Source organism: Lycorma delicatula, chromosome 1 (genome assembly GCF_047948215.1).
Source record: "Lycorma delicatula isolate Av1 chromosome 1, ASM4794821v1, whole genome shotgun sequence".
Classification (NCBI taxonomy): Eukaryota; Metazoa; Arthropoda; class Insecta; order Hemiptera; family Fulgoridae; genus Lycorma; species Lycorma delicatula.
Window position 1 is genome coordinate 235,874,630 of NC_134455.1, and position 24,841 is coordinate 235,899,470.

The 24,841-nt window shown below is 29.8% G+C and overlaps 1 protein-coding gene across 1 annotated transcript in view; it reads right to left on the bottom strand.

Annotated features, from left to right (window-relative positions):
- Nucleotides 1-1,681: 1,681 nt before the first annotated feature.
- Nucleotides 1,682-24,841, bottom strand: part of LOC142329684 (hexamerin-like) — a 74,182-nt gene continuing 51,022 nt past the window's right edge. Inside the window, exons 2-11 of the mRNA XM_075374385.1 lie at nucleotides 14,626-14,790; nucleotides 11,423-11,556; nucleotides 10,138-10,296; nucleotides 8,896-9,073; nucleotides 7,164-7,651; nucleotides 6,049-6,249; nucleotides 5,228-5,521; nucleotides 3,358-3,901; nucleotides 2,680-2,816; nucleotides 1,682-2,056 (exon numbers count right to left, since the gene is read on the bottom strand). Coding sequence (XP_075230500.1) covers nucleotides 1,751-2,056; nucleotides 2,680-2,816; nucleotides 3,358-3,901; nucleotides 5,228-5,521; nucleotides 6,049-6,249; nucleotides 7,164-7,651; nucleotides 8,896-9,073; nucleotides 10,138-10,296; nucleotides 11,423-11,556; nucleotides 14,626-14,719 — 2,535 coding nt within the window. The 5' untranslated portion in view covers nucleotides 14,720-14,790 and the 3' untranslated portion in view covers nucleotides 1,682-1,750. The remainder of the gene's footprint in view (nucleotides 2,057-2,679; nucleotides 2,817-3,357; nucleotides 3,902-5,227; nucleotides 5,522-6,048; nucleotides 6,250-7,163; nucleotides 7,652-8,895; nucleotides 9,074-10,137; nucleotides 10,297-11,422; nucleotides 11,557-14,625; nucleotides 14,791-24,841) is intronic.

Genomic DNA, 24,841 nt, shown 5'->3' on the forward strand with positions numbered 1-24,841 from the left:
GTAAGTGAATATTATTTCATTTTTTCATACGTTTTTCTTCTAGAAAAGTCTAGAAAACTTCACCGATAATGAAGTCATAATTAGAATGCTATCAAAGGCACATTTCGTTTTTTTAAAGTTTTTAATGCCATTAGATTTGCCTTTCAAAGACATAATTTGACCATTAATGATTTTATGAATAGAGTTTACGTATTTTATTACTATCTCCTCAATTCTAAATCCCTTTTTTTAAAGTAGATTTAAATTCAGATAAAAAGAAACATATGATGTCTTTTACCTGAAGATGGAAAGAAAACTTAAACAAACAATAAGAAATAGCTTTAGAATTTGTGACTAAAATTTCGTGAGTTATTTGGTAGAACAATCTTTTCTCTATTTGAAAAATAAAAGCAGTTTGTTGATTACCTACCTTTGTTAAAAGACCATTTCAAAAAACCGGTCTTTTTCAAAGACTACTTTTGAAAAATACACATTAAAGAAATGTTTCAGCGATCCAGGAGTAGACTAAAGTTGTGTAATTGTCAGTATAATGCAAGAAATTCATTTTCAAGCAGGTAAATTTTCTTTAAAGAGAATAAAACCTTAATAAGCATTTCCTAAGAGATCTGAAGTAACGATCATTAAAAAAAAAATAATAATTCAAAGTGAAAAACTAGACTGGGAGCTCGTGATAAAGATGTATCGCGAGCTTCGGATGGATCGCAGGCACCTAAAACATTACCTGTGGTAAGAAAGTGCATCAAAAAAAACATTTATTATTTTTTTTTAAAAGTATTTAAATAGGAGTTCAAAATTATATTCACAATATTTTTTTTGATTGAATTATATAGATTCCATGTAACATTTCTTGTTTGTACTCAATTCTTTATGAAAAACACGATTTATGCAAAGGAAAACACGATTTTAAAATTGGACCTAGTAGCAATAAATTAAAATTCTGTAAGTTTAATTTGTAATTTTTTTACTGACAAACTTTGTGAATTTTTTTTGTTTTTAGGAAGTAGCAATTTTTAGAAAGGTAAAACTCGAGAGATAAAAACTTAATTGTAACCCCATACAACGTGTTTCAGCCAACTGTTTATTTTACTTTTAAAAGCGTTTAAATACTTCCAGGGATATTTTATCAGAAGTGCTGAAATAAAATGACCAATACAAACTTATTTCAGGTCGTATTATATTTTCTAAATGGATAATATAACATGAAACTATGATTTCTGTTTTTCACTTGACCTCAACATATTATGGTAATGAAACTAGAGAAAAAATGTATTACCTTTTTGAAAACTGTAGATTTTGTGCAATGGTTTCTATTATGTAGTAAAAGAAAAAAAAATAATGATCGTTATTAAACTTCCTATCTGTTAAAATGTTTCAATATATTTTTTACACATAACATAAATTATATGTTTACTTGGTTCATATTTATCATATACTACAATCTTTGCTCTCCAGGAGTAAAATTATTAAAGTTTATAATCAGAAGATTCAATATCAATCAAACTGCCTTTTTGTATTTTAGAAAGGATTACGAGATAAGAGATTTACCCAGTAGGCGCTTCTACAACCACCGGAACATTGAATTATAGGCCGTACAGCCTGTCAGAGGTGAAATAGAGGATAAATATATTAAATTTAAATTATAAAATTAAATTGAAAATAAATAAAAAATTAAAAATGCAGTTGTTTATTTACTTGAGTATAAAAATATAACAAAATATAAAAACTTATTTTTTTTTTTTTTTTTATATAATTAAGAATCTTGAGGATGGTTCTTGTGGAAAATAGTAACAGTCTTGAAGAACTGGTTGGCAGCGTTGAAGTTACTCTCCTGTACTGGTCTGTCAAATGGGAAACCGTATGGACGTCCATCTTGGTACTGGCTCTGATAGTAACCACCACAGTAGAATGAATCAAAGTAACGTCCGTTTTGTTTGTTGTAATTAGAGCTTTCGTTATTGTATGGACTGACGATAGTGTAAAATATAAATTCTTGTCCTCCTTTCTTTCCCTTTGGAAGTTGAGCTCTGGCTGGGAAGCCACAGTGGTAACTTTCTCCCTGCAAGTAAAAAGAAAATAATTTATATAAAGACTTGTATCTTTCTAAATTAATAATTTTATTCGTCTTCTTATTTACAAAAACTATCGAGTAGATATTTGTTTAATCATTTAAAAAAAAGTTTTCTTCATTTCAATTTATTCGTAAAAAAATTGTACATAACGAAAATAAAATAATTTAATTTCTATTTATTATATCTGCTATCAGAAATAGTTTATCTGAATCAAAACTAAAATAAATTGTCAAGTTTGTAGTAATCTCTTTACTATAAAAATAATTCAAAATACAATTAAGAAAACTTCATGAAAACTAATTTTTATTCGTACAAAACTAAAGCTTCGATTACAACGTAATTAAATTTTTAGCGAACTATAAAAAATGTATCATTCAATTTTTATCTTTTGTCTGAATTCTATAGATCACAACACACGTGCTATTTCAAGATTTCGCTAAATTCTTCTTGAAAACTTTAATGGTTCTTTTTAAGTAGGGTTTTATTTTTGTATAATTTCCCTCAGTTTAAATATTTTCTAAGTTCAGATAAACCAAATTCGAACGTTATCAAAGTTTAAATCAATATTAATTAAGAAGTCGAAATTTCATCGCTTATAAAATTAATCTACCTCAGAGTAGTAGAAAGCTTGTGAACCCTGAAGTGCCTGTTCAACTCTATGTTTCAAAGTCTTATAGCTGGGAACATCCCCAACAAACACTGGTGATTGTCTAGAGCTACGTTCAAATTGGTTTGAACCCTGGTTCACTGAAAAAAACGAAGATCAATTTAAAATTACAAAAAAAAAATATTTGAAGCTAATATCAAAAAAATATTTAATATAATAAAAATACTCCACTCTCTGCATCATAGCCGATCTAATAATTATTACGATCTATCTCTATTTTTTGTTACATGATTTAAAAACTTCTAGAACGTATATACAAAGTATAAGATCCACTATATCATATTAAACACTTTAAAATGTAATTATAAACAGTTTTCATATACTTCTATATTAATAAATTATTTTACATAAATAATATTTTACAGGGTTAAAAACATAAGATTTAACCGATTTAATACGTTGTTACGTAATTAGAAAATTTTCAGGGATATTTAAAATTATTTCCAAAATCCGATAGTTTAAATTTCACAATGTAATCATTACAACAATACGTCAGTCAATATTCTGTTAATTTTCTTCATAATTCAAAAAATAAAACAACTTCAAAGGTTTATAGTGGATTAAACAATTCTTATTACTACTATTATTATAATTATGTTTATTTAAATTACTCTCACTTACACTGAACAAAGAATTGGTCAAGCTGGAAGTAATATTGGCTGGCTTGTGCAAGAGTAAATCCTTGTCCGTTAGAGTCATATTTTGGACCAACGAAAACTCGGACGACAGCGTTCTGAGCTTTGTCACTGTTTACGGAAAATTTGTAGGTAAATGGATTATGATTTAATCTTTGGAATTTCACGTGGTAGTCATATTTGTAGAAACTGTAGTTACCAGGATAGTTGTTATTATCATTGTTGCGATTGTTATTATCATTGTTGCGATCGTTATTATCATTGTTGCGATTATTATAATCATTATTGTTGTTGCTGTTATCATTATTGTGATTGTTATGATCATTATTGTTGTTTCTGTTATCATTATTGTGATTGTTGTCGTTATGATGGTTGTTATGGTGGTTGTAGTCGTAGTTGTAGTTACCAGATTGATTGTACCTGTAATAGAAACCAGCAAAAGCGTTGTTTACGTTGACATCGTATGTGTCAAAGTAAGTGACCAATTTTTCAACATCGAAACTCTCTACTTTAACTCCTGGGAAGGCAACCTGAAAGAAAAATGATAAGTTGTTCATATCTATATAAATAAATTCAAGGGGATATAATTTGGTTGTATAAATTAAATAATAAGTTGTTTATTGATAATATACTTTAGCGTAATAATATACTTTTTTTTAAATTATAGACCAATTTCTTTTTACTAACCACTTATTAAAGAAAAAATAATAAACTTATTAGTACGTTATAATAATTATTCTAAACTTATTTAATAAAATATTTTCATTCACGTTGTATGTTTTATTTTTGTACGATCGTATTTCATTTTAACCTTTATTAAAGTTAAAAAATAAAGTATTTTTAAAACAGGCAAATTTATACGATTGATGTGGATGGAGGTAGCTATTAAAAAAGTTTCGAATGGATAGACCTATCTATACGAGTTTTATTGACAAAATGCTTGAAATTGGCTACTGAAATCCTAGATTTCAGACTCACTTCACTAAAACAAACTGTTATTTGTTCAACTTTGTTGAATGAGGAATACCTTTTCATAATTCTGCTACAAATGTGAATATGTTTGGTTTTAACCAAGAGCTAAGTGTATTAATTTTTTTCTATTTCTCTCATACGGTTGGACCATAACAAAAATAAGAAAGAGAACTGAAACTATTGAAGCTATGATGATAAAGTATTTTGAACATCCCATGTAAGGGATACAGCAGGAAAGTATTTTCTTGCTAGAGTAGAAGAAAAGAACATTTAACAAAAACATAAAGAGAAGAAACAGTATATAAAACACCTGCTCAAGTTAGGTCAGTACCTTGCTGGAAGGAATCTAAAAGGAAGGAATTTCAAGAAAGTAAACTTATTAAGTTCGGAAAAGAAGGGATTATTTAAGGTTTTCTCTATTAAATATGATTATAAAAGAAAAGACATATAAGTTAAATGACTTGAGAATAAATTGACAAAGTAATTAGACAATGAAAGTAAATTTTCATTGAAGTAAGATTTATCTGAATTTTGTAAATCCTTTCTTAACATATATGTTCGGATGTTTATGGCGTGGTAAATTTTTAAATATATTTTTATTATTATTAGTAATTTTTTTAATATTTATTTATTGTTTTATCACGCAGTTCTAACAAAATTAACGTTTATTCAGAAACATTACTTTAAAAAAGTACGTAAAAAGATAAAAATATTATAATTCTTAAAGTAATTCAAATTATGTATACTACATATTAATTATGTAACTTATGTAATCATTTATATAAGCCATTTGTTAAACACCCATTGTAGGTTAAGTAATTTATTTCTGTAAAAAAAAAAATATGTAAGAACCAGAAGAATGGAAATAACTAGCGGTTACTTACCTGGCTTTGTGTGTATGGTCCTTGTTTGTTCTGATAGTTAAAGAAGACTTGCAATACATTAGCTAAGAACTGGTAGTAAGCCGGATCTCTTGCTGCAGTTGCGTAATTTGATACAGCTCCAGGAGCAACTCCGTTCTGGTTGTTAGGATCAACGATGTTACCAATGGCGTTTTTAGCAGTACTGAAGAAGTCTCCATAGTAATCAGGGTTAGGTGAACTTGCTGGGAAGGCGATTATGTTGGCGAGTATTCCTACACCGTTTTGGCTGTTAAGTGAGTATTTCTTACTATCATACTGCAATAAAAACGAGTTAAACCTTTATTAGAAATACTTTTTAACTTAAATTTACAGCATGTTTTTTTTTTTTTATTTAGAATTTATCACAGACATTTTTAATTCATTTAACTAAACAAGAGTTTATGCACACGCACTTGTGTGTTTTTAAGAGGGTGCCTGTGAGTTCATTAAAGAGCATGCAGTGTTACCAATCTCACCGTATGTTTGGAAACACATCCTAGTACTTTTGTAAAATATAGCGGCTAGGCTATCTAATTTCTTTTAAGTTATTAAGATTATATAAAAGTACTACGAACATTGATAAAAAGTACAAGTACGATTACCAATTATGAAGCTTTGGTTCTATTGGTTATCTATCAGAGTTTACAATTAATATTTATTGTATATCGTAATCGATTAAAATTAAAGTAAAAAGGTAAGATAACATGAAGTCGTGATTAACTTACATTAGTTAACTAAATAAATTGAATACTATAATAATAATGACAAACAAAAAACAAACAAAAATTATCTACGATACTCACAGCGTAAAAGTAGCCAGAGTCAGCAACCTTGTGAATTCTGTGTTCGTATACTTGTGGATTTTGAGCTTGGTAGTTGTAGGGTTGTTGAGCGTTATTGTTGTTGTTGTTGTTGTCGTTTTCTTGCTGTTGGAAGTAGGTGTTTGGTGGACGTGCAGGAACAGCTTGACCATTGACGTATTGAAGATTAGGGTTGTAACCAGGCTGAAAATAAATTGAAAGTCAGAAAGTCATCAAAAAATCTACTTTTATGTACATAGAATGGAATGGAATGCAAAGTTGGCGGGAGTTTATTACTCCCTACTTTATCGCAGAACCTGGACAGAGTCCCTTGCTGCTGGATGATTCTAATCGGGCTTGGTTTTTAAAAGGGTTATTTTATATCTCGGGTCTAATTTTTCAAGTTTTGTGTTATTTTAGTGAATTTAAGACGGATTTAATTGCATTCCAATCCGTTGTTGAACCAGCGTTATCGAACCCATTTTACGGGCCGACCGCGGAAGGCTAGGCTTATGAAGCCTGTCCTCCCGACGCAATTCCCCTTCAGACCGTCTACTGAAGTCCTTTCGGTGCTAACGCTTAATAGGCTAGCAGGAATACGCCACAACGGGGCACTAACTATAAGGAGGGAGCAATGCGATCCCTACTCCGGAGGAGTCGCAATTGCTGGTTTATTTTTTATGTACATAAAACTGCAATAACATTTTTCGTAACCTATTCTTCCCTCTTCAGGTTTATTGTCACCAGAACTCTTACAACAAACTTTACTATTAATATGTTAACACATTCATTCATTGCTGGCACAGTGATTATTTTTCCCGACTAATCATCTCTATTGCGAGTCAAATATTCGTTTTTTACAAACATTCTATGACATTTAATATTTTTTATTTGCTTAACTTCATTTAACTAAATTAAATTTGAATAAATTCACATTTAAAAAAAAATAAAAACTATTGTTAATAAAGCAATAAATAAGCAAGGGATATATTAAGTTGATTGAACGGTTGTTAAGTTTCTTATTGTAAACGTTCAACTTCTAAACACGCTAAAAATATCTTATCGGATATAAATTACATTAAACTATAATAGTCGTATAACATAAAAAAATGGCGTACCTTGACGTATTTGTAAAAGTTGATTGGATGAGGAATTGGCAGATCATTTGAAAGCCTTTCAAGAACGTATCTGGCGTAAAACTGCTGGTTGGCATAATAGAACGCTTCTCCCTTTTCTTGGTCTTGAAATGAATACTGGTTTTGATTATTATTATTGTTGTTGCTGTTTTCATTATTATTATTATTATACTTTGTATAGTAGTTGTAATAATAATTGTATCCAAAGAATGATGGATACTGAGTGTAGAAACCTGTCTGAAAAGCGTTGATACCGACATCTTCAGTGAAGTAGCTCATTCTGTTCTCTGGATTCTCTGGAGTACCAGCATTGTTGTAATAAGCGCCATCATCGTTAGCGTAGAAAGCTTTGGCACTGTGTGGACTATTGTATTTACTGTTGTAAAAATTGTTGTAGTAGAAATAGTTATAAAAGAAGTTATTTTTGTTTTGACTGGTGTAATTAGCGTATGCGTAAGCCTTGTTATATCCTGAAAACAGAACAGAAAATCGTACGTATAGGCTTTTACAAATATTTTTATTTTACAAGTTAAATATCAGATATATCTTCGTACAAAAAGAAGGTATTACAGATATTGTAAATATACCGAGATCATTATTACTATTTAATATTATCGAGAAAACACATCTCAAACTGATGATTGTGCCATATTTGCATATAAATATACCAATAAAGACAGCTCGAGCAGATCTGTGGGATTAATTTCAGAGAGATCACAATAAACAATAAACTGTAGTAATTTTTTACTAATGAAATTAAAAAAAAAAATGTTCTATTTAAATTTCGAAAATAAAAAAACAATTACATCATATTATAGATGTATACTATCATATATTATGATGTGTACTATTGATGTATCTATGTTACGAAGCTTACTGAATCACCTTTCCGTATAAAACAACTTCGACTTCTTTTTTATCAAAATATCTACTCTAAAATTAAACATATATATATATATATATATATATATATGTTTAAAACAGTGCTTTCATTTATAAATTAATAACATAAAAATGAATAATTTCTCAAAGCTTTGATTATCATTTTTATTGTGATGTTTAATTTTAAAAACTGCTTAAAAAATTTTTCATGTCATAAAATAAGAAATACTTACATGACAACTTCCTGATCGAAAAGTTTATTTAACTTTAACGCGACAGATTTTTTAAATAGTCAAATAATAAAATAGATATTCCCTATAGATTCATCTTTTCTTGTCCTTTAATAATCGTTTATGCATGATAAAAACTTTATTTTCAGAAGGTAATCTACTAACGCAAAAATAATTTCTAACTACCAAAAAATTTAATAATACATTAATTTCTGTCTGTCTCTCTCCCTATTTCCTTCACCGTATACATGTACCTATTTATTTGCCTATTTACTTATCTATCTCTCTCTCTCTTTTAAAAAATCTGGAATCTTTTTTCTTCTCCTGAACTTGATGAAGTTCAGAGAAATTCCAAACCTTATAAAGATTATTTAATTTTTCAGACACGAAGTAGGCAACTGTTATGTTGAGATACTTCTTTATAATTATGTGTCATTCAGGTAAATTCATGCACATATTTTATTACAAAATTAGTAATTCAATAATTGTATGGAGAATTAAACCCACTCGTTCCTGAATAATGCATTCTGCAGGAATTTTGAATAAGTTATTCAACATTTCACATCTGTGCAGAGAGTTACCAGAAGTTTTATTATACGTACCATCGTAGTATGCGTTGTAGATCTGACGTAATGCTGTAGCTGGAACATATTGGTCTGGGAATATTTCATAGAATGGGGGTAGAATAATTCCTCTAGTGTCGGGACGGTTGACAACAGCTGCAGCGAAAGCGTACACAAATTGACCAGGGTTGAAGTGAGCTTTAGCCCAAGCAGCGGCCTGGAAAAAAAATATATTAAACTCATTTTATCAAAAGGGACTAAAAAATTAAATGTCTAAAATTAATGTTTTATCCCTTGTAGAAAGAAGAAACAAGAGATTTTTTACCTCAATTTCAATTCATCGGAAAAATAGTAATAATGGGCATGATTAAATAAAATATACGGGCTAGAATAGTTACTGTATACAGAGTGCAAACGCCAGTTTAGTTTATTTTTTACTTACTCTAATTTAGTTCAGTTTCGATTATCCTGCATAATAGAAATTATTCCGATATGTAAGTCATATAATTAGCATTAACAAAAAAAATTTAGACTTCGTCATTAATAAAGGTAGGTCTTTTTAATCTATCTTGAAAAAGATTTTAAAGGAAACAATACATTAAAATAATATAGAACTGTAAATTTTAATCTAATAGAGAGCACAAAACTGAGATTAAATGAGGATTTTTTCCAGACTAAGGAAATATGTAAAGTTGTTGAGGGTGTACGAGGTAAAACTCAACGTGAGATAAAATATTCTGATTTACATCAGAAGTCCCTGCATCTGGCTTTTCTGTAGACACGCTTAGATAGTTTATGCAATTCACCATCTGAAAATGTATGAAACAACCAATTTCAGCAGAATATTTGATATTTTAATGATCGATATTAATATATTTAAACGTTTCCTTTTTCCCTTGTATTTTTATTTCCTTAACTTACAAAAAAATAATTGTACAACTCAATTGTAAATCTTTTTCTTGTTTTTTTAAAGCATTGTCTCTGTGTTAATAGTGAAACAATAAAGGCTTCTTTATTAAAATATACAAAAAAGTAAACAATGTAATTTTATAAAAATAAATGTATCTCTTCATTTTGTAGGAATAGTTATTAGACGAAAATCAAAGCATATATAATTAAACAGACTAATGAAAATCTCTAATTTCAGAATCCTGAAGTTTAGAGATCAAACTATTTAAATTAACTGCCTTAAAAACCTAAAGTAATAATGCTCATCTCAATGTAATTAATTTATGTCAGTCTAGAACACTTCCAAAATTTTTAAAACGGTTAAGTACAAACCTGCTTAAATGTGTTGAAATCCTGTGCATTGTAGAAAAAGTAAAATAACTGAGCGACTTGGTTCTGGTGTTGCTGGCTGCTAGGAGAGAACACCTCATTTTTAGGTAGGAAGTTGTCACTGTAGAAGGACTTCAAGAATCTCTTTACAGCCTGGGAATTCTGAACACAAGAAATACACATTTATCTGAGAATTATTAGAAATTGTTATTACAGATCATTTTTAAATTTATCAATAATAATATTTTACATTTTTCTTTCACACACACAAGCAAACTCCCTGTCTCGCACTTTCTCTCTTCTCTCACTCTCTCTCTCTCTCTCTCTCGTGTGTGTGTATATATATATATATATACATATGTGTGTGCGTGTGTGTGTGTGTGTGTGTGCGCGCGCGCGCATGTGTTTTAATTTACATAATTATTATGTAAATTTGTAAAAGAAACAAATAAGATACAAGGTTTTTAAGAATGGTTGATTTTTTAAACACTGAATACTTTTAGATTGTTAAAAATACTTTACGTTTCAAACTTCAATTGTAATCCGAAACGGAAATTTCATTATCAGCGAAATGCGAGTATTTATCGTTGGTAATTTATTATTATAATAATACTTATTATTACTACTTTTTTAGCAGTATTATTCAACTTGGGGATTGCTGGCCATTCTTGATATTGTTTTGTAAATAAAGAAATTGGTAGTGTACGTTATTGATTGGTCATTATTCTGAATTATTAACAATACTTGTAAAATGAATATGCATAATATATTTTAAGGAATTATCAAATAAAACTTCTAAAGGTAATGAATGATATTTAGCCCTATTCAAATTACCTTGTTTTAATTATATATTTCTGGAAGGTATTTTTCATTCTGATGCAAAAATGCAGTAAATGAATATAATATCAGTAAGATAATAGTCTCAAAAATGTGAAAAACGTTTAATTTTAATGTACTTCATATTTTTGTGTGTTTCTGAAAGTAGTAAACATCCACTTGTATGTGCTCACGAGGATGAGCTCAGCTACTGCTTTAGTACGTAATAATTTGATTTTGAATTTTTGAGAAAAAGCATTTTTATGTAAAAAAATAATAAAATAAATTTAAAAAGAAGATTAAAAAAATCCTTTCAATTTTTTATATTTCGACGATTTAAATTAGGTGTTAAATAAAGGTCAGTAAATTGTTGCTAATCTTTTTAAGTTTGTATTATTTCTTAAAATCAAAAAGTTTTAACTTGTTTATGGCATGTTTTTTAAATGAAAGGCAGATTTCTATGAATACTTACTGAAAATTTATTTATGTTGGCCTCAGGATCAAATTGATATGCATATTGTATATATTTCTGGTTTCTATAAGGGTGGTATATGCCATTAAAAAGTTCCAAAACTGCTTCCTGCTTCTCCAAAAATTCTTTATCCGCTGAAAATGAAATAATCATAAATAATTATTTACACTGCAATAATTTTGTCTCTTTAATATTATATATAAGAATATTCTAATTTTTGTATACTCATATTTTTATGTTTATTCAATCTTACAATGTTATTAAATCAGTAAAATTTCCTCTTATTTAGCTATAATGTTACCCTTTTTTAATACAACAGAAAAAATGAAAATTGCATGAAAGTAGGTATTGAATTATTATTCAAAGAAACAAACATTATTATTTTTATTATTAGATTTTATAAACACTTCTTAATTTATAATATTTTTATACTTCAGATTGATTTTTCTAGTCTTAACTACAACCCATCGATAATGAAGATAGCTTTGAAAAATTAACTGAATATAAAATATCTAAAATTTTATTAGCATCATTTATTATATTTTGGAACGATATTTAATAGTAGAAGTATATCAGAAACAACGTAGTATGAACTCTGTTATCTAAAATCATTACCCCATTTATATTGACTCAATATAAGGATTAGTGATCAATTTCCACGTTATAAGTTGTAAGACCTTTAATCCTTTCCCCTGAATATTATCAAGCTAGTATTAAATAAGCAAACGATATTAATATTATTATAAAGCATCGTATGTGGTTTACATCTACCGGTATATATTTTGTAATAAGTTGTCGATAATTTAAAGTAAGAATATTACAAATCCAGTTAAAGGTTAATAGAAATCTTATTTTTGTAGCAGTTAAAAAAAATAATAAAATAATACATTATAATACTACTACTACTATGTCCTGGATAAAAATACAAAAGGATATAACGTTTATTAATTTACACATCAACTATAAATATTACATATCAACTATAATATAATTATTACATATGTTACCCTAAATTGATTATTATTAAATATATACGTTTTCTGTTAAGATCGTCATAGCTTCGTCGTTAGTTTCGTTATGACGAAACTAAATTTATTTATTAAACTGTATATTATTATAATTATCTTTGTAACTACATAATTTAATATTTTTCTTTTATGGTTATTTTCAATATTATTTTTGTATCGCTAAAAATTACACTGCCTCCTGTTAATTAAAGAACACTAAGTTCTTTTTTTCTTTTTTGAGCAACAATGTTGCCAGTGTAATTATTTAGTTGTATTCAGTTTTCAACTCAGGCTCTGTACAGTTCGTTTTAAGTCTATTAAATCGTGGATTGGTCCACCGATCGTGGATTAGACACCGGATTGGTCTAATAGTGAACGCGTCTTCCCAAATCAGCTGATTTTGAAGTCGAGAGTTCCAGCGTTCAAGTCCTAGTAAAATCAGTTATTTTTATACGGATTTGAATGCTAAATCATGGATACCGGTGTTCTTTGGTGGTTAGGTTTCGATTAACCACACATCTCAGGAATGGTCGAACTGAAACTGTACAAGACTACACTTCATTTATACTAACACATGTCATCCTCATTCATCCTTTGAAGTAATACCTGAACGGTGATTCCCAGAGGCTAAACAGGAGAAAATAAGTAAGATCGTGGATACTGTCGGCCTCAGTGGCGCGAGTGGTAGCGTCTCGACCTTTCATCCAGAAGTCCCAGGTTCGAATCCCGGTCAGGCATGGCACTTTCACACGCTATAAATCATTCATCTCATCCTCTGAAACAATACCTAACGGTGTTTCCGGAGGTTAAAAAAACAAAGATCGTGGATACCAGTGTTCCTTGGTGGTTGGGTTTCAATTAACGAGACATCTCAGGAATTGACCTTAGACTGTACAAGGCTACACTTTACTTTCAGTCATACGTATCATCCGATGGAGTAATACCTTATGGTGGTTCCGTTGGATAAACAGAAAAAGAGAGACCAACTACCAAACTGAGTTGATAGCCTGTTATGAAGTAAAATAAATACGAATGAAAATTTTATAAAACTATAATTACAATAAATAAAAGAAAATAAAGTATAAATACAATATCTATTGATTTGTCCTCACAGGTTATCTAAAAATCTAGTGTTTAAATTTTTTCGGATAATTTTTTCTTTTTAAATAAAAGAGCTTTTTTCATGATAACTTTTGTTTTACCCTTGCTGGTGTGATGCTCAAACATTCGCTTCGACTTCCAATAAGGGTCTGTAATTTTTTTATCGATAATGTGCTTCGTGAAAAATGATTAAAACTGGGCTTCGTTCTCTTGTTACGATGCAAATAAATAAAAAGGAATTTCGAAGAATATTCATTTAAATAAATTTGCGTATGTTTAATTTCTTTCCTATATATTAATAAATAAAGACACATGTACATCAGTCATACTTGCCCAAAAAGTCATGAAATCACTACACGAAGTAAGTTATAAGACATGATTAATTTTTCTACACTAATAAGATAAAGTATACGAATCTCAAACAAATTAAGTAATTTAATACTTAATTTTAGCATCTGATGGTGTCGACCAACGGTGTTCAATGTCGATACTGTGAATTTGATAGAACTAATAGGGTTAGCACTAACTTTTATAAAATTAAATTTTCGATATTTTGTTTTTAACCCTATTCAATTAATAAAAAGTGATTAAAGGTTTTTCACCAATTTTATCAAGTTTTGCACAAATTTTTTCAGATTAAGATGGAATCTGAATTCTATCTGCACATGTTATTTTTTTTTTATATGCCTAAAATATAAGCCCAGAATTTAGCTGCTCATATTATTTTTTCTGATAAAATGGTTTGCCAAAATAAGAATATTTAGCTCGCATCATAAGTCAGCCTTCTAACAATTAGCTGCAGATCTCTATTACAAAATGACCAGTTGTCGAACTAATATAATCAAAATTACTGCAAAAGAATTATATCCGTAAATTAATAACATTTTTTTCATATCCCCTAAGTGAGGAGAGACATGTTAAATAAATTTGTAAAAGAAACATAGCCTAGTCACTTTATCCTTATTTAAGATTAAATTTTGAAGCGTATTTTATAAGCTGTCAAATTTAGTTTTGTTTAAATTCTAATCCGAAAAACATTACAATTACTAATGTATTAGTAACCTTAGAAAAAATTAAAAGTATATGTTTATTTACCAGTTTTTTTGTAGTTGCTGTATTGGTTTTGTTCGCTGGGCGGAGCAGCGATCGCCAGTCCAAAAAGGAAAAGACCAGAGAAGAGCAACTTCATGGTAGAGCAGTGGTTAATAGAATGATGACAACTGGGCTTTTTATACTATTCTTATATCAAATACCTTCCCACTATCAAAAAGTATCAGTGTCAATGTCCTCAACAAATAATATAAATTATGTTAATTTTGTTTTGTTTTTTTTACATTTTCTTTATATAGTTTCATTTCTTTTTTACAAGGAAGTTAATTATACAAATTATAATTTATATGCACACAGAAATTAATTACTTTTTATCGGTTAGCTACTTTTAGTTTATATATATATATATATAAAAAAAACATAATCAGTGGAAGATAATTTGTAGAGTAACTTTACTTATGTATTATTTATTGTTTATGATTATTATTACTATTATTATTAATCCAACAGTAAATATTAGTTTTTAATTATATTATATTTTTAAATGGAAAATTACCAAACACAAATCACAGCAGCTATCTTTTGACTGCATTTCTTTCCATAACTTATTTATTCCCATATGCGAATAATACTGCAGATCTTCAATATTCAGCCTTACCTTATTTAAATTTCTTTTACGTTAATAAGTAAAACAAAATTTATGAGCAAAAAATTACATTTTTCACTAGAAGTTAAAATTATTGAAATTTCAGCTGAAAATCTAAGAGTATAGAAAACTTTATATTTTATTATTAGTTTGGAGTATAACTCTAAACTAAAAAAAAATTCCTGATAGTACTTTTACCCTCGACCAATAATTGTTAAACTACAAGAAGTCGGATAAGCAATTACTGAAAGCTTCCCAATTAGAAGTGAGTTTGATACAATTAAAGAAAAGAATTACATTTTTTTCTATATCGCGATTAAACTCCAACAAAAATTCTGCCTTCAAACGAATCTAATCATTGTAGATTTTTACAATAACGTTCATTAAAACCTAATTCCTTACCGTAAAATAAGCTTTTCTTATTTATAATTGTATAATACTGATAAATACATTTATTATATTGTATATTTAAACAATAATAACAAAATACAGTTTCTTTTACATTAATAATTTTTCAACGTTAATAGAGCATACAATGAATTTCCTACACTAGTCATAGGTAGATCAATGTGCACATCGATGTTTAACGAGTCGATAACTATTTTGTGTGAAGTCTCAGACATTAGTACTGATTTTTCTAAAGTTAGAAAATTTTGTTCTTTTTGGAAGGGGGATACATTTTTTTCTGATTCCATACGATACAATCACGAAGCCGAGAATAAAACAAGACAAAAGACTTTATTAACATTTTTCTTAGGAAACCTTAATAAATCAATAAACTTATTAGCACCAGTAAACTCCCCATTCATCAGTAAAAAAATGTTTATGTAATTACCTTAATCAGTATCATGAAGTATAATCAGTAAACATGTTAATTTCTTTTAAAATACATATTTAATTTATCTTCTCCGAATAACTCAAAATTAAACAGAATCACATAAATCAATACTGTGGAATATATTTGCTGATAAATAATACTCATTCTTTCACTTTATTTTCTAAAAAATTGTTAAAGGTGCAAGAAAATCTTAAGATCGAAAAGAAACAGTACTTTAGAAGTCATAATTTCCTAACTTCAACCCTAATTTACAATCCAGGATTGTGATTTAGGCCACCTAATAACATACGCCTCTAATAATATTCTAGTCAGTATAATAATATTATAGCAGGCGAAGAATTTCCTTCATAATTCTAACTGCATGGAATTATGAAGGAAATCCTAGAGCTAATCACTCTGCTTCCACCATAATTTTCTGACACCTTTACACCAGCCTTTAGTTTCTGGTCCTATATTCTCTAGTACATCCTAAATGTATTTCAACTGTTCAGTATTGAGTCTGTACCTTCAAACTTCTAGTTCCACTGCTGAAAATTTTCCCTGTCATTTCCCAGCTATTTATAAACCCCAAATACAGAGATAGATAATAGCCTTCAGCTGATGTGTCTCGACAGTAGATGGCAGATGTGTCTGCCATTCTTAAAACATTGAGTAAGTTTTTCCATGAGTAAAGTGCTCTATTTCAGGAAGCTAATATCAGACTGACTTGTAGGGATTAAATTCAAGGATGTTCACTATGATTATAAGGTTGATCACTATGTTTATAAGGGTTGATCACTATGTTTATATGTTTTAAAATATGTTTTGAAAATATATCAGTCTTTTAGAAATATTACTATAAAATATTTTTTTTAAATAAAATTTTGTAATGACAATATATTTCACTAAAAACTATTTATAAATTTCAGAGATAACTTAAACTAAATGAATAAAAACATCCCAGATTCAAATGCAGAAGAGAATAGGCAATGAGAATATCGTAAAATAGTTGGATTTACTGACAGCATTAAATTTAAATCAGCAATAAAATTGATGATGGAGCTCCACAAATGAGTTCTAAAAGCATATTTCTCAAACTTAAAAAGTGAGTAATATAGTTGCGTTTTATTTTCCATTTTGTCATGAATACAACTTAAGCTAAACAAATCCTACCTTTGTCAGCAAAGTATGAGAGGGATGTTATCTACATGAATTTTTACTTTTACTGTTTACTTTTAGTACGTTTTTACAACTATCTTTGAATCTAAGCACCAAGTCTCAATTATAGACAATCATAAATATATAAGTTAACATTATAAAATCTAAATTTCCTGCATGACCTCTTCAACTTTATCCCACCATAACGCCTAGGGTTACCTCAGCATTCAGTCATGGTGAAAGCCACGTCAAAATTCTATGCGACTGTTTTTCATTCCCATTTTGGCTCACTAAACCAATTAGGGTATCATATATGTCATAGTCGCTCTCCCAGCTCACAGTATTATATTACTTTTGTGACCCAATCTGTATTATAGATATTTAAGATTTCAAGTAGATTAAGATAAGGTTATCCGTAGGCTTCAATAAAATTAGAACAGCAAGACATAAAACATTAGATAGCAATTATTTTAATAGGTAATATTTCATATCAAAAAATATGTTAATTTAACTTTTATCTTAAATAAATTAAATTTATTTAAGCAATAAGTTACGATTATATCAAACATTTGTCCGACATCAAACGGTGATTTCAGCCTTTCCTTGGTAATATTTTTACGTTGAGTTCACCGAAAGGAGCAGCACAAAAATTTAATTTTTGAATTGGATCTTGCCATTAAATGCCAGTTATATCTAATGAAACTGTCAAATAGGGCAAAGTCTTCTATATTTACAGTTGGTTAACTCTGCCAGTAAATCCTACTTTCATTAGCCCTTGGTTTGTTCGCAGGGCAATGTATGGTGGCATTTGGATTGTCATTATAAAGCAAGATGAAAGAGGGTGGAAGGCAGGATCTTGGCACCTTAAAGCTGTGACTTTTTGACTAGGTAATGGTAACCCCCAAAGAAAATCCCTGAACCTTCAGGGAGGGAGTTGTATGGCAGGTTAGAACCAGTCCACAGAAAAAAAATAATACTTTCAACACCAAAAAAAGACCTCAAAACTAAGATGGATAAGGAAAGTTTAAAGATCCTTGGATGTCGGATACATTACATCTTGATGTTTGGAATGTAAGGGACTCACCGTGATGGAAATGAGGCTCGCAAAGCTCCTGGAAAAACATAAAGTTGAACATAGCAGCAGTAACTAGTAAAACTAAAAGAAAATGACAAAGTTCACTATATGATTCCTATTTAATACTGTATTAAGGCACATTAATGAGAGAAAATGGGGTAATAAGGATGTTGCCTTTTTGGTTGACAAAAAATGATAAAGAATTGCAGATTTATATAACAGTGAGGTTTTAAAATGACAGAGGGTGTATGACTGTTGTTGGAACATATGGGCCAGAGGACGGGAAACCAGAAGAGAAGGAAATATTTTGTGATGGTTTATAGAAGATGGTTTTCGGTCATCATAATAAGTGGGGAACATGAATGCCAGAATGGCCAGAATTTTTACCTTAAGTGGTAGGTAGATTCGGAGAGGAAGTTATAAATTATAATGGTAAGGTTTTGAAAAGTTTTACAACTTAAAGATTACCAATTCATTTTTTTGGAAAAGGGATACATGAAAGTGTACATGGACGGTTCGGGGGTTTTGAGGTCTGTGATTGACTAAGTAATTGTAAATGATGTTCTAAAAGGACAAATTTATGCTACTACAGTATGTAGGGAAGATGATCTGTTTACAGATCACTGTACTATCTGTTGGCATCTCGAATGAATCTCTACAAGAAATGGAAGAAGATTAAAAGCTACTTCACCTGCAGCAAAAAATATGCAGGATAAATTTGCAAAGTATGGATAAACAGGTTTCGTATCAGAACTTTCTTGCTTCAGAAATTACTACAAAGATGTATACAACATGATATTTTGCAAGAATCTCATGATATTCTACAAGATTGGAATGATGAAGTGAAGGAATCTGTTGAGAAAAAAAACAGCATGTAGAAACTGGTTAAATTATCCTTTGAAAACAAACAGATTGACATATAATAGAATTAAAAACAAGGTGAAGGGATTAGTAAGGAAATTGCAGCAACAATCTTTGGATACTTTTATTGAAAATATTGAGGATGATCTTCATGGTCGTGCAAGGCTCACCTTCAGGGTTTAGAGAAGATTAAATTTTAATAAAAAGGACGAGTGAGGCTTAGAATATTATAAAAAAGAAGATTTAATAGAACACCAGGAGACACTTTGGTAAATACCAAATTTATACAAACAGTATTCTAGAAATCAAGGTATCAACTGCAAAACCTGTAACCAAGATGATATTACATATGATGAACTTAAAATTTTCTTTGCACTCTTTAAAAAGACAGGAAATCTCCAGGTTTAGATAATATAAGTGGAGAACTTTGGAAATTGGCGGTTTTGATTTGATTGTACACTCCTTTATCTTTTTAATTTATGCTTGTATAATCATAAGCCCCAAAAAATTGGAAGAGGTCAAATATGATCGATGTGATTGGTAGAATTACAGAGGGGTAAGCCTTTTTTAGGCAGGATATAGGGCACATACATTTATAACATATAACAGACTGTATAGCTGATGGTCTGCTTGAAGAACAAATGGGTTTTAGAAAAGAACGTTCATGCATAGATGCATTGTTCACCATAAAAGTGATAAAAGAAGAAGAAGAGAACATAATATTGAGATGCTTAGAGCTTTTATTGATATTGAAAAAGCTTTTGATAGTATCATAATATCCAATGTCTGTGAGATTATGAAGTAAAGAAGTTTCCTTAAACACCTTCTTATCGCCATAAAGAGTTTATATAAGAATAGGACAATTTTTTTATAATGTAGAGAGAAATTAACATCACCTTTAATGATAAATTAAGCAGTGGGACAGGGTTGTTGTATTTCCCTAATTTTTTTTAATATTTACATTGGCCATGCCCTTCAGGAATGGAAAAGATATTTCAATTCTAATATAATACTATCTGATGATCTGATTTTAAGTGCACTGCTTTATTCGGATGACAATGTGATATTTCAGGAGTTAGAAGAAGAACTTTAAACAGCACCAATTAAATTTTGTAAGATATTATGGGAATATGGTTTAAAGATATCAGTACAAAAATCAAAAGTAACAACCATTCTAGGAGTGGAACCAGTAAGAAGCAAGAGTGATGGGAAAGTTTTTGAACAAGTATTATATTTTTAATATCTCACCCGTGATATATCATATGAAAAGGATACTGATATACAAAAGGATACTGAAAGTGAATAAATTCAATGCAATATGTGGTACTACTCATTGGAATCAGAAGAATAACACTGGGTAGATCAAAGGATCAAGTTCCATAGAACTATTGCAGGGCCTACTCTGTTGAATAGGTGTGAAATGTGGATTCCTTTGATTAAGGATGGTGGTTTGGTTCAAATGTCAGAGATGAGATTCTTAAGAGCTACAAAGGATCGTAGCAGATTCGATAGATTCAGGAGTGAGATGTATGGAAGGAGTTGGGGATTTTCACCATCAATGACAGAATAAGAGAGAATAACAAGTGGTGGAGTACATATATTTCAAAAATGTCCGAAATTAAATTGCCAGTGGCGGCAGTTTAGGTATCGACTATAGTGGAAAGATGGACCAGAGGCAAACCGAGATTGAGATGGTTATCGGAACAGGCTTAAGGCCTAATCCCTGGAATAAGAAGAAGAGGAAGAAAAGAAGTACTTTTTTCTTGAAAGTGAAAATATGCTTTCATTAATTTGTATGTCATTATCGACAACTTATTTTAGATCGTTACACTGAATAATAATTGATTGTACTATATTAAATCATTAAGAAACCGGAATCGGCTTTTCATCTAGATGTAACCATATGAGCTGTAAATCCGATGTAGTTTTTCACATAGCTTTATGTTTTAAATGCTGTATAATTGTCCATAAAAATAAATAAAAACGAAAATTACATGCAGTTATCAACGGCATGTAAAGAATTTTTCTGAGGACACTCCGACTAGGTAATATCTGCTAACCATTTATCAATTCTAAATCAAATGGAACTTTCCAGTTGCTTTGCAAATAGAACAAAAGCGTTTGATTATTATGTTAGAAGTAGTGACTGGTGTTGCGTTATGTTCGTATATTACAAATTCAATGAACAATTGCAGGTATTAATTTTATTTTCTTAATTATAAAAACACATATATTTATATCAATATTGTAACTTCATTATAGACAAACTGTTCCTTCTTACAGTGAATGTAATACGCATATCACAGAAAAAAGCACTTAGCCTGTTAACTAGATTTTTGATATAAAAAAAGTATTAAGTATTATTAAAATTATTAGAAGTATTTAAAAAGTATTAAACTTTTATTTAGAGAATGACCTAAAATGAATTCAAAGAACGATAATCAAAGTCTTTTTAGTTATAATTTTATATTATTTAATGATAATCTATATTAACATAATTATTAAAGACATCGTATGTGGAATACAGAGTACATATTATACATATATCCACACATATTTGTGTGTGTGTATGTGCGTGTGTGTAGGGGGCATTTGCCTGCCTATATGCGTGCGCGTGCATACGTGTGGTGAACTTTATCCATATCTTTTTTTAACGTCGTACATCCACCCTGCAACTATCTTTACTCTAATTATAATAATTTAAAAATTTTCCTCCACACTTATTATTTGTACTCTGATTACAACTAAATATGAAGTAAACTAACTGATTTATTAACACAACACTAATATTTATTTTTTAAAGTATTTAAAGTATTTCTCTTCAATTTCAAAATATATGTAAAATAAATCTATATTAAATTTTGGCAGTGTAATAGTATAAAATTGATTAAGAGAAAAAAATTGTGGAGAATCTTAAGATAGAACTTAAAAGAAAGAGAAATATAATAAAGGAAGTTTGATTGAAACACAGAATAAAATAACACAAATTATAGCTTATCGTGCAGAATAATACGAAAAACATTTTATTATTAAATCAAAATAATTAATTTCAAAAGTAGTCGCGGATCACTGCTAATACAAACAGAATAAATAAAAAAACAGGAGATAAAGCACTTATAACATACAAAGGAAAAAATTGTCCGATTTGGTTCTCCAGGAAAAAAATAAAATAAACTGAAGTTGAATCTCGCGAATTGACTATATATATATATATATACAAACATAAGAACCCAAAATATTTAAACAAGATTAAAGAAATAGAATAGTAGGAATTAGTGAGGTTCGGTGGGAAGAGGAAGGCGACTTTTGGTCAGGTGATTTTAGAGTAATTAATTCAGCGTCAAATAATGGGCAGGCAGGAGTAGGTTTCGTGATGAACAAGAAGATTGGGAGGAGAGTGGAGTATTTCAAAACGCATAGCGATAGAATCATTGTAATAAGGATAAAATCAAAACCTAAACCGACAACGATTGTTAACGTCTATATGCCTACAAGCGCCCATGATGATGATGAGGTAGAGTGTGTATACGAAGAGATTGATGAAGCAATTAAACACGTAAAAGGAGATGAAAATTTAATAATAGTTGGAGATTGGAATGCAAGCATTGGAAAAGGCAAGGAAGGAAATATAGTGGGTGAATACGGGCTGGGCAAAAGGAATGAAAGAGGGGACCGACTTATAGAATTTTGCACGAAGTATAATTTAGTAATTGCCAACACCCAATTTAAAAATCATAATAGAAGAATATACACTTGGAAAAAGCCAGGCGATACTGGAAGGTATCAGATAGATTATATCATGGTTAAGCAAAGATTTAGAAATCAACTCGTTGACTGCAAAACTTACCCTGGAGCAGACATTGATAGCGACCATAATTTGGTGATAATGAAATGTAGATTGGGGTTTAAAAACCTGAAGAAAAGGTGTCAGATGAATCGGTAGAATTTAGAGAAGCTTGAGAAAGAGGAGGTAAAGAAGATTTTTGAGGAGGACATCGCAAGAGGTCTGAGTAAAAAAGATAAGGTAGAAAATGTAGAAGAAGAATGGGAGAATGTTAAAAAGGAAATTCTTAAATCAGCAGAAGCAAACTTAGGCGGAATAAAGAGAACCGGTAGAAAACCTTGGGTTTCAGACGATATATTGCAGCTGATGGATGAACGTAGAAAATATAAGAATGCTAGTGATGAAGAAAGTAAAAGGAACTATCGGAAATTAAGAAATGCTATAAACAGGAAGTGCAAACTGGTGAAAGAAGAGTGGATTAAAGAAAAGTGTTCAGAAGTGCAAAGAGAAATGAACATTGGTAAAATAGACGGAGCATACAGGAAAGTTAAGGAAAATTTTGGGGTACATAAATTAAAATCTAATAATGTGTTAAACAAAGATGGTACACCAATATATAATACGAAAGGTAAAGTCGATAGATGGGTGGAATATTTTGAAGAGTTATACGGAGGAAATGAATTAGAAAATGGTGTTATAGAGGAAGAAGAGGAAGTTGAGGAGGATGAAATGGGAGAAACAATACTGAGATCTGAATTTAAGAGAGCATTAAAAGATTTAAATGGCAGAAAGGCTCCTGGAATAGACGGAATACCTGTAGAATTACTGCGCAGTGCAGGTGAGGAAGCGATTGATAGATTATACAAACTGGTGTGTAATATTTTTGAAAATGGGGAATTTCCATCAGACTTCAAAAAAGTGTTATAGTTATGATACCAAAGAAAGCAGGGGCAGAAAAATGTGAAGAATACAGAACAATTAGTTTAACTAGTCATGCTTCAAAAATCTTAACTAGAATTTTATACAGAAGAATTGAGAGGAGAGTGGAAGAAGTGTTAGGAGAAGACCAATTTGGTTTCAGGAAAAGTATAGGGACAAGGGAAGCAATTTTAGGCCTCAGATTAATAGTAGAAGGAAGATTAAAGAAAAACAAACCAACATACTTGGCGTTTATAGACCTAGAAAAGGCATTCGATAATGTAGACTGGAATAAAATGTTCAGCATTTAAAAAAAATTAGGGTTCAAATACAGAGATAGAAGAACAATTGCTAACATGTACAGGAACCAAACAGCAACAATAACAATTGAAGAACATAAGAAAGAAGCCCTAATAAGAAAGGGAGTCCGACAAGGATGTTCCCTATCTCCGTTACTTTTTAATCTTTACATGGAACTAGCAGTTAATGATGTTAAAGAACAATTTCGATTCGGAGTAACAGTACAAGGTGAAAAGATAAAGATGCTACGATTTGCTGATGATATAGTAATTCTAGCCGAGAGTGAAAAGGATTTAGAAGAAACAATGAACGGCATAGATGAAGTCCTACGCAAGAACTATCGCATAAAAATAAACAAGAACAAAACAAAAGTAATGAAATGTAGTAGAAATAACAAAGATGGACCGCTGAATGTGAAAATAGGAGGAGAAAAGATTATGGAGGTAGAAGAATTTTGTTATTTGGGAAGTAAAATTACTAAAGATGGACGAAGCAGGAGCGATATAAAATGCCGAATAGCACAAGCTAAACGAGCCTTCAGTAAGAAATATAATTTGTTTACATCAAAAATTAATTTAAATGTCAGGAAAAGATTTTTGAAAGTGTATGTTTGGAGTGTCGCTTTATATGGAAGTGAAACTTGGACAATCGGAGTATCTGAGAAGAAAAGATTAGAAGCTTTTGAAATGTGGTGCTATAGGA